This window comes from Lampetra planeri, chromosome 42 (genome assembly GCF_965212315.1).
Source record: "Lampetra planeri chromosome 42, kcLamPlan1.2.h2, whole genome shotgun sequence".
Classification (NCBI taxonomy): Eukaryota; Metazoa; Chordata; class Hyperoartia; order Petromyzontiformes; family Petromyzontidae; genus Lampetra; species Lampetra planeri.
Window position 1 is genome coordinate 1,212,558 of NC_136148.1, and position 8,853 is coordinate 1,221,410.

Sequence of the window (8,853 nt, forward strand, 5' to 3'; positions counted from 1 at the left end):
TTTCAGTAAAGCCACGTAGATAGAAAAACTAAGAATTTTAATTTTATCACTTTTTTAATTTTTTTTAATTTAGCTTTCTAGTTACGTAACTTTACCGAAAGACTCAAAGAAAATTGGGCGGGGCTACCTGAGCAGTGGGCGGGGTTACCTTAACAGTTGGGTGGGGCTATTTGAACAGTGGGTGGGTCAACTGAGCAGTGGGTGGGGTACCTGGACAGTTGGCGGGTTCACCTGAACAGTGGGTTGGGGCACATGAACAGCGGGTGGGGCACCTGAACAGTGGGCGGGGCACATGAACAGTGGGTGGGGCCAACATGCTGGAAGCACGAGGAGGAGGCAGCTCACTGGGCGGAATTAGAGGTTGAGTCGGCGTGGCTTTGTAAAAGTGGCCATGACTGAGACAGAGAGGGCCTGTTCAACTCACCGCATGTCCCTGTTCGAGCCTGCCAGAAATGTGGTAGGTTCATCGATAAACGTTGAAGTAAGTAAAGACACATTGTGCATGTACAGCGCGCATGACCCTCGGCACTCGGTCGCAGGGAGGCTGAACCTGGTGGACCTGGCGGGCTCGGAGCGGCTCGCCAAGTCGCGGGCCGAGGGCGACCGTCTCCGCGAGGCCCAGAACATCAACCGCTCGCTGGCGGCGCTCGGCGACGTGATCCAGGCGCTGCGGGCCAAGCAGGCGCACGTCCCCTTCCGGAACTCGAAGCTCACGTACCTCCTGCAAGACTCGCTGGCCCGGGAGAGCAAGACGCTCATGGTCATCCAGGTGAGAGTTCGCGAGCCGTGCGGGGAAGGAGGAGCGCTTGCCCACGACCGGGTCGGAGGGACGGTGGGGAATTTATTACAGGTCATGATAGGTTTCTTGTTTTTTTCGATTTAAAGCTTTCGTGACTGCAGGGATTCATCTTCTTGGTTCTTTCGGTAAAGTCACGTAAAAGGGAAATAATAAAATAATAAAACAAAACATAATAAAATTAAATAATAGAATGTATTATTTTATTATGTTGTATTTTTTTTATTTTATTATTTCCCTTCTACGTGACTTTACCGAAAGAATCAAGAAGAGGATAGGTTTCTTGTTTTTCCGCTGCTGCCCCCGATTGAATGGAACTCCCTTTCCCCCCTACAGCTATCCGCACTGTCTTCATCATCATCATTTATTATTTAAGCCGTGGCTCCCATATAGTAGGTCTCAATGCGCCAGAAAAAAGGGTTATTTGAGATGATCGCTCATTACAGCTTCCTCGCTCCCTCTGCCTATCAGTGACTGCCTCTCTCTACAATAAACACGCCCGCTGTTTCTGCAGCGTGTTCAGACGCTGGTGCATTTGGAAGCAATGTCAATCCGCGTCGTAATCGTGCAATTTCACCCGCGTTTCTCGCATCGCGCCTCTGCGCAGTGGTTGTTTGGCTTCTAAATGGCCCACTGTTTTGTTCTGTACGATCTGATCGATTCTATGTACATACGCGGTGAGTCGCATTTAAGCACTTGATGAAATCCAAATTGCGTAGTATCCTACGACTGTGCAGGTTTTGGCGGCCGTGCTGCTGTACGGAGCCCTCTCTCCGGTGCGCGGGCTCTTGGCCGCGCTGCGAGTCGCCCGGCACGTGGAGTGCAATGTCGGGCACCATGCCGAACAGCACGCGGTCCAACTGTGATGAAACGCGCGTCGTCTGCACTGCGATTGACCAGGTGGCCCCGGCGGCGCGCCACGCGGCCGAGACGATCTGCTCGCTGCACTTTGCGCAGCGCGCGCGCGCCGTGGAGCTGGGGCCCGCCGCCCGCCGGGTCGAGCCGCCGGACGCCACGATGCCAGCGGAGGTCGGTGATCGGCCGTGGAGACCGTGAAATTTAATTTTGCACCTCCCATCAATATTTGTTCTCACCAGCGAAATGTTTGTCCCCCCCTACTTTGAACTGGGTGGGAACTCTCAAGAGATCGATGTCTAAGGGACCCGTTTTTTTGTCAGTGTGCAAATGATGAAAACGAAGAATGGATTTCACCCTTTCTGGCAATAACACGGGGGGTGTTAAGATGTTCGGACACCGAATAGACACCGATTGCAAGGCGGCATCGAGGCTGCATGAACCGCACAAGATGAGTCTCACTTGCAACGGTGGCACGTGAGCCACACAAATGACGAAAGAAAACAAACAAAGTCGAGCAATAAAACAAACAGCAGAGTGAAAGCGAACAGAAATCAGAACAAAAACATCCCGTGACGCACGAGGGATCGAAGTCACTGCGTGCGTACAAACACGAATTGACGTGAAACAATAAACTCCGTGCAGTGCAAGTCGGATTAGATGCGGATGCGGCCGTGGTGACGTAATGCTTATCAGACTACACTTGCAGTCCAGAGTTCGCCGGTTCAATCGCTCGCCAACAATGGTGCAGGTTTCTTAAAACCCCGCCCACGTTTGTGCGCCCAGCAGTATTAATGGGTACAGCACAGTTGACCGGCAGGCCACGTGTGGTGGGGTGAAGTGTGGCTTCACCAGGCTCTTGCAACACGTCTGGCCAGCGTGGAAGAGTAGGCCAAAAAATGTCATTTCTAGAAAGGGTCTACAGGGCCCCTTCTAGCGGGGAGGCCCTTCCGCCAGAAGTGCCGTGAACAGGCAATTGCAAGGGCTGCGCCGTTACCTCTAGCAGGAAAAGTGTCATTTTTTTAATTGTCAATTTATTCACCTGTGGCTCATGTAGACTTTTGATGCCTTGCAAAAGGTTTCTATTTGGTGTTTGAACATCTTAACATCTTTTATTGCCAGAAAAGGGTAAAACCGATTATTATTTTTCATCATTTGTATCCTGGCAAAAAGGTAGATATAACTGTTCGCCCCGAGCTATAAGTGTTCTGGAACTTGCATTGCCTCTCTGCCGTGCGCCTTGTGGCGTTCTCTGGTCTAAGACTGGTGAGACTAGGCCATCAACAAGGCTGTCTCTGCTGTAGGCCAATCAGTTTCAAAGACAACGCGAGTATATTATTAGCGCATGTTTACTTGCGTTTTTTGCCACAAGTATGGTTAATGCAGTACTTGATGCCTTGCAAAAGGTTTCTATTTGGTGTTTGAACGTCTTAACACCTCCAGTTTTATTGCCAGAAAAGGGTGAAATGTGTTTTTATTTTTCATCAAGTTATTCACCCGTTTTCTTTCTTTAGATGAAGGGAAAACTTTCGAGAATATGAAGAGTGGAAGCTGCCGGAACCTGGATTCTATAGGTAAGTGTGCACTGGTGAGGACACCACGGTCGCCGTGGATGATGAACGCTTTACACCGAACGGAACTCGCGTTAAGCATGTGCATAGTATGTTTTCAACAAGACAGGATTAAATAATAGTACAAATGATTTTAAATAATTGTACAAATGATGTAATCGTATAAAGCGTCATTCTTGCAGTTGCATCCCACAACGCTGCACATCAATTATCCAGTTCCGCACACAGATAGTGGTAAAAACAAACCCCCACTACTACATTTATATTTAAAGCTTTCGTGACTGCAGGGATTCATATTCTTGGTGCTTTCGGTAAAGTCACGTAGAAGGAAAAAGGAAAAATAAAATAAAAACAATAAAATTGCGGTGGTTTTCACACCTGATGATGATTGCTTGTGTTGCAATCGAAAGGTCGTGAGAATTTTATAGTTTTGTTTTTATTATTTTCCTTCTACGTGACTTTACCGAAAGAACCGAGAATAAAAACCCCCCACTACTTAGCAAAAAAAAAACGAATACATAAATGACGAGAATACACATTACAAGGAAAAAATCATTACAGAGAAAACTAATTAACATAAATATACACATCGTGGGGGCAGTTGGGCGGTTCAGGTGGACACCGACGTGGCACTGCTGCGATCGTAGGTTTTAATCGGGGCAAACAGCCGTGATGAAAACCGGGTTTGTTGAGTGCAGAGAATTGATGAAATCGGCTCAGTCACCAATGACTGCACGCACTTTATGTTTTACGTGGAGTTTAATTTCGACTTTAATTTGACATTTTCCAGATGAGGACTGAAAATGTTGCTTCGACTGTCATGTCACTGAACATCTCTTGTGGCAACGCACTTGAGAAAGTGTGACGACAAATGCAACTAACGGGGAGCGGTCATGCAGTGGTTCGCTCGCTGTGCTACGAACCCGGCGACCCGAGTTCAATTCTTGCTCACGACCAATAACTGTAGCGAATATCTGAATTGTTCCTGGCCGTCCACGAGGTCGACTCAGCCTTAAATGAATACCTGACGCGGTGTGTAAACATCAGCATTGGCGAGAACACGGTGGATGGGTGTGGTGGTGTTGGCCACCCACCCGCTCATGTGCCATGCTGGCCTTCATAGGTGCTCGTCTAACAGCATTTTCCCCAACGAGTCTACACGGGGGTCCTTGTCGTTGACTATGTGAATGAGGCAATTAAAGGGACCTCAAAAGTAGTGATATCACATTTCCGGGTGCTGTTCTCTCGCATGGGGTGGAGTTACGCCGCTGTCTGGGAGAGTGCCGAATGGGAATCTCTCCGTCTCGTGTAACACCCCTCGGCACCGTTTCATGAAATTAGGGGTAAGACATTCAGGGGAGCGGTCCGTGCACTGTGCTGTGACCCCGGCGACCTGAGCCTAATTCTCAGTCACGGCTAACATCAGTGGCGAGCGATATCTGAACTGGACTTGGGCCCCTCGCTTCAAGAGTCTGCACTGACCGGCAGGGTAAAGTATGGTCAAACAACCCCCACATGAGATGTGGCATAAAGAGGCCTTCATTCAGCAGTCGATTTGACAAAATAACTGACCGTCATAGTATTGACATGTTAAAAATAGAAACATGGGAAAAAACAATTGCATTCTCATAACATAATCATCGGCCAGGATCAATCCGCTGATGGATGAAGGCCTCTGCAGGCCACTGCCGTCTCTTCCACCATGCTGCAATAGAACAAAATAAGCGTACTGTTGGTATTTAGATTGGTTAGGAATGTAACGATGATAGGACAGAGCCTCATATTCTCGGAGTAATGAGACGCACTGTCCTATGTCAATATTTTCTTTCAATCAGGAGAAATTTTCCATGGCGAGCACAGCTGTCTCTGGGAGGTTGGACAAGAGGATCATTTCCCAACTCGTCTGGCAAGATTGGCATACACAGCGCCAAGAGGAATGGACTCTGACGAACTGGTTTTCAGCGTTGTCTTGGTATCTCTGCTGGTATTACAAGATGCCCTGACACAGCTTTTTAACCGGTGCTCAGCATAAGCAAACTAAGCAAAAGTGTAGGCCTCCATGAAGCACAAGGAGCCGCGGATTAACGAAAAATCGGGGTGCATCAAGTATGAGCTTGAATTGAAATCCTAATAAACATAACGGACCAATTAACACAACAAACCTAGTAATTTATCTCGCGTCTATCTTATCTGCATTTCTCTCTCCCGCAATCTCACCACCCCTCTATTTTTGATCTACATCTCTTATCTCTAGTCTCTTATCCCTTCTGTCATCTCACTATGATTTTTTGTATATATTTTGAAGGAGGAACGGGGGCCTCACAAATTTAATTTATGCCCGGGGCCCCCAGTGGTCCCTCATCACCACTGCTCTCAACGTCTCAGAGCGGTGCGGCAGCCACCCAGCACCGGGTGTGACATACGGAACATGGAGCATCTGTTGGTCTGTCAGCTCCCCGGAGGAGCCATGCACTGTGAAGGAGCTTGCCTGGGCTACAGACCCAGGCCACATTATCATCACGAGCCATGGTCTATCAACTGCTGGTAATAGAATGCACCCGATACCGGAGAAAACTACAAGACGACAACCCCCACACGCAAGTGCCTATTGCTCACCGGCGTCTGGCCGTGACCCCATGTCCAGCGGACTCTTGACAAGCAACCGGCGCGGGACACAGGCGATTTCTCTCGCGCTACGTTCGAGGGCTGCGCTCCGTGCGTGCCTGCCTGCCTGCGCGGCCAACCACTGAGAGTGCAACTGCTGCCGCTGCTGCTGCTGCCTATTGCGACACCGGAGAGGTGTGGAAGCTGACTTGCCTCACCGGGCAACCCAGCTGGGAACTGAGAAACGAGGTCACCGAACGGACCAAGCTGACGGGTGTGTCCAGAAACACAAGGTTGTTTTTTGTTTGTTTTTATAAAGTGTGCGTACGTGCCTATGATCGAATCACCCGCAATGCACCCAATGCCCGTCAGAATTTAGACGAAAAGCAGGGTTGGGCCTAGATAGTGCTTGGATGGGTGACTGTGTCATACCTTACAGGTTTCATAGGTTGCTTCAGAGATGGGATCTGGGTCATCGAGGGGCAGTGCAATACAATTGTTGTACTGCGCTTCTATGCTTCCACGTATATGCTGCCCACCCCGACCAAGCGCGTACTCTCCCGCGTGGTGAAGTATGCTAACAAAAATCGAGCGTTGCTCTGGGTGAGGCCCTCAAATCAGCGGTTGATTTTGGCAAGAGGACCCTACGTGTGCAGTGCTGCGCTTACAGGGCGGACGAGTTTACAAATGCAGTGACCGAACGCACATTCCGCGCGAACAAATATTTATTTGAAAATAAAATTTGCTCTGGTTTTTTTTGGGTGGGGGGGGGGGGAATAACGAAACTGCAAAGAGTTTGAGATATAAACCTTGACCAGCCAAAAGTGTTGTGTTGGCAATGCAGCTTTGAGACATGGAGCGCCTTTGTATCTTCTCATTAAGATTGTGCACGTGAACAAACGCCTGCGTACGCAAATCTCGTTTGTGCGTCAGGCGCATTGAATACGGTCGTTTGATTTTAAATTAAATTTGTATAAGCGCTTTATATGATATAACTGAGGATTTCTACCGTTTTTAATGTGCACATTTTCTACGTTGCCGTTGTTGATAGCCACGGCATCGTGAAAGTACGAGGATGCCGTACGTGTATAGCCATACGACAGTGCTGCATCTTTGATATGTACCGTATATACTATGTATACTCTGTATTCGTATGCGTGACTATTAAAATGACCACATTTTTTCCAACTTGAAGTCTGATTTTTCACCGAGGCAGTGATCGGATTGCCTGCACCTCTTAAAACATTTTCACGAAAATATTTTGCGTGGACTCGTTCGTGGTGATGAGACGGGCAGCTGCTGCTGTTGATGGCGCTGGTGGATTTGAAAGTGGCGCTGCTGATAATAGTGTGGTGGTTCTTTTCGTTGGTGACTGATGTTCTTTTAGTTGGCGAGTTTTACTGGTAGGAACCTCTTGGTTACACCAGCCCACAGGGGATTATTGTGTCCGTCCGTCGTGCATCCAAGGATGGGGGGGTGGGTCTGGGTGGGGCTGGGTGAGGAGGGTGGGGTGGGGCTGGGTGGGGGGTGGGAGGGGTGGGGCTGGGCGGGGAGGGGCTGGTCACCCCGTGGTGCCCTTATAAAACTCAACGTTTAACCTACTCACGCCGGCTTGTGCCCGCCCTCACAGTCGGGCATATTTGCAGAATACACCACGCCGCCGTTGACCCTGGCCATTGACCGAGCAACCCAACGTTCCTACCAGCTCCCTCCGCAGGAATGTGTAATGCAGTCTGCATTGTTCGCTAAACAAATGTATAGAGTCGGTGTGGAGACAGAACTGAGATGCACTCGCTCTATGTCGTCGTGTGGATAGGGCACGAGCGTTCAGTTGCGGGCTCTGCCTCAGTTGGTGGAAATTATCGGCAAACTTCGAGAAACAAAACGATGTGGTTCGCCGGTTATGGAGGCTGTAGATGTGTGTTTATGACGGGAGCTTGAGCACATTAGGATTTTAGGCTGATCCGGCACGATTGGCTATGTACGGTGCGAAAGAAGTTCAGCATACATACATACATACACGCGCCAGGACCAGATTAAGGCTCTTGTAGGCCCTAGGCACTTCTGTTTCGTCGGCCTTCCGTGATAACTTTATACAGTTGGTACTGCTTCCTATGTTACCACAACCACCGCTGTCACTCGCTAAAGCTGATAAAACATTTCTCCGACCAAGCATAGGGACTACTCTCGATTGAGAATGATAGTCCGAAAAACGCCATTTGAAGATGTTATTTGCTAATTTTGCAATGAAAAAGAAATCTTAAAAAGCTCACTTGCGGTGTTAATTTCTCTCACCTTATGAAAAAAAAAACATTGACATGAATGCCTCTTTGTATGTACACTGTGCCTATCCTTGCTAAATATACATATTTATGCAAGAAGATTTCTTGGTTAAATATTTTATAATACACACAAAAAAATATGGTCAACATTTTTTGTGTTGCTCCTTTAGTTTTCGTACTGATATTTCTGTCACTCGCGGTCGCCTGTACTATCTGTGTAAAGGAGTTCCTTGGAGGTATATATTTCAACAAGGGTAAGTCTTTATTTACAATTAGAGAGTCGGAACAGCTCCGCTGAACCCAGCCCAGCTGCACTCCGTCTTGGTCGTCTTCTTGCAGTCTTGCCTCAGCCTTGCGCCCTGAACTGAGTTCGGGCTCCACCTTATATACCCTCTTTAGGTACGCGTTTCACAAGGGGATATAGTCTCCACGAGTATGGGATTACTTTACATAGTTGTTGCTCAACGCTGAACACAGGCCGCAGCACAAAGGGGAGAATGGCGTCAGAACCAACGATGGCCCCTGCATTTTGCAGACATGGTTAACACAGGTTATCCCTGCGTCTAGTACCTCATAGTACGCCGATTCAAGGGGAGCATCCATTTACATCACAACACACAACCACCGGTACATCCGCCGCAACTGCCGCTCCAGATCTCAAAGTCCATCACCGTGTGATCAAACGGGCACGCTCGGTGCAGCCCTGCTCCTCTCTGCCATCACTTGGATGACTCCCTCTGTCAAG

At 48.6% G+C, this 8,853-nt stretch overlaps 1 protein-coding gene across 4 annotated transcripts in view; it reads left to right on the forward strand.

Annotated features, from left to right (window-relative positions):
• LOC144732288 (kinesin-like protein KIFC3) overlaps positions 1 to 7,009 on the forward strand; it is a 48,530-nt gene extending 41,521 nt beyond the window's left edge. For all 4 annotated transcript variants that reach the window (XM_078613732.1, XM_078613731.1, XM_078613733.1 and 1 more), the window contains 4 exons: positions 540 to 769; positions 1,697 to 1,825; positions 3,166 to 3,225; positions 5,058 to 7,009. In XM_078613732.1, coding sequence (XP_078469858.1) covers positions 540 to 769; positions 1,697 to 1,825; positions 3,166 to 3,192 — 386 coding nt within the window. In that variant the 3' untranslated portion in view covers positions 3,193 to 3,225; positions 5,058 to 7,009. The remainder of the gene's footprint in view (positions 1 to 539; positions 770 to 1,696; positions 1,826 to 3,165; positions 3,226 to 5,057) is intronic.
• Positions 7,010 to 8,853: the final 1,844 nt, after the last annotated feature.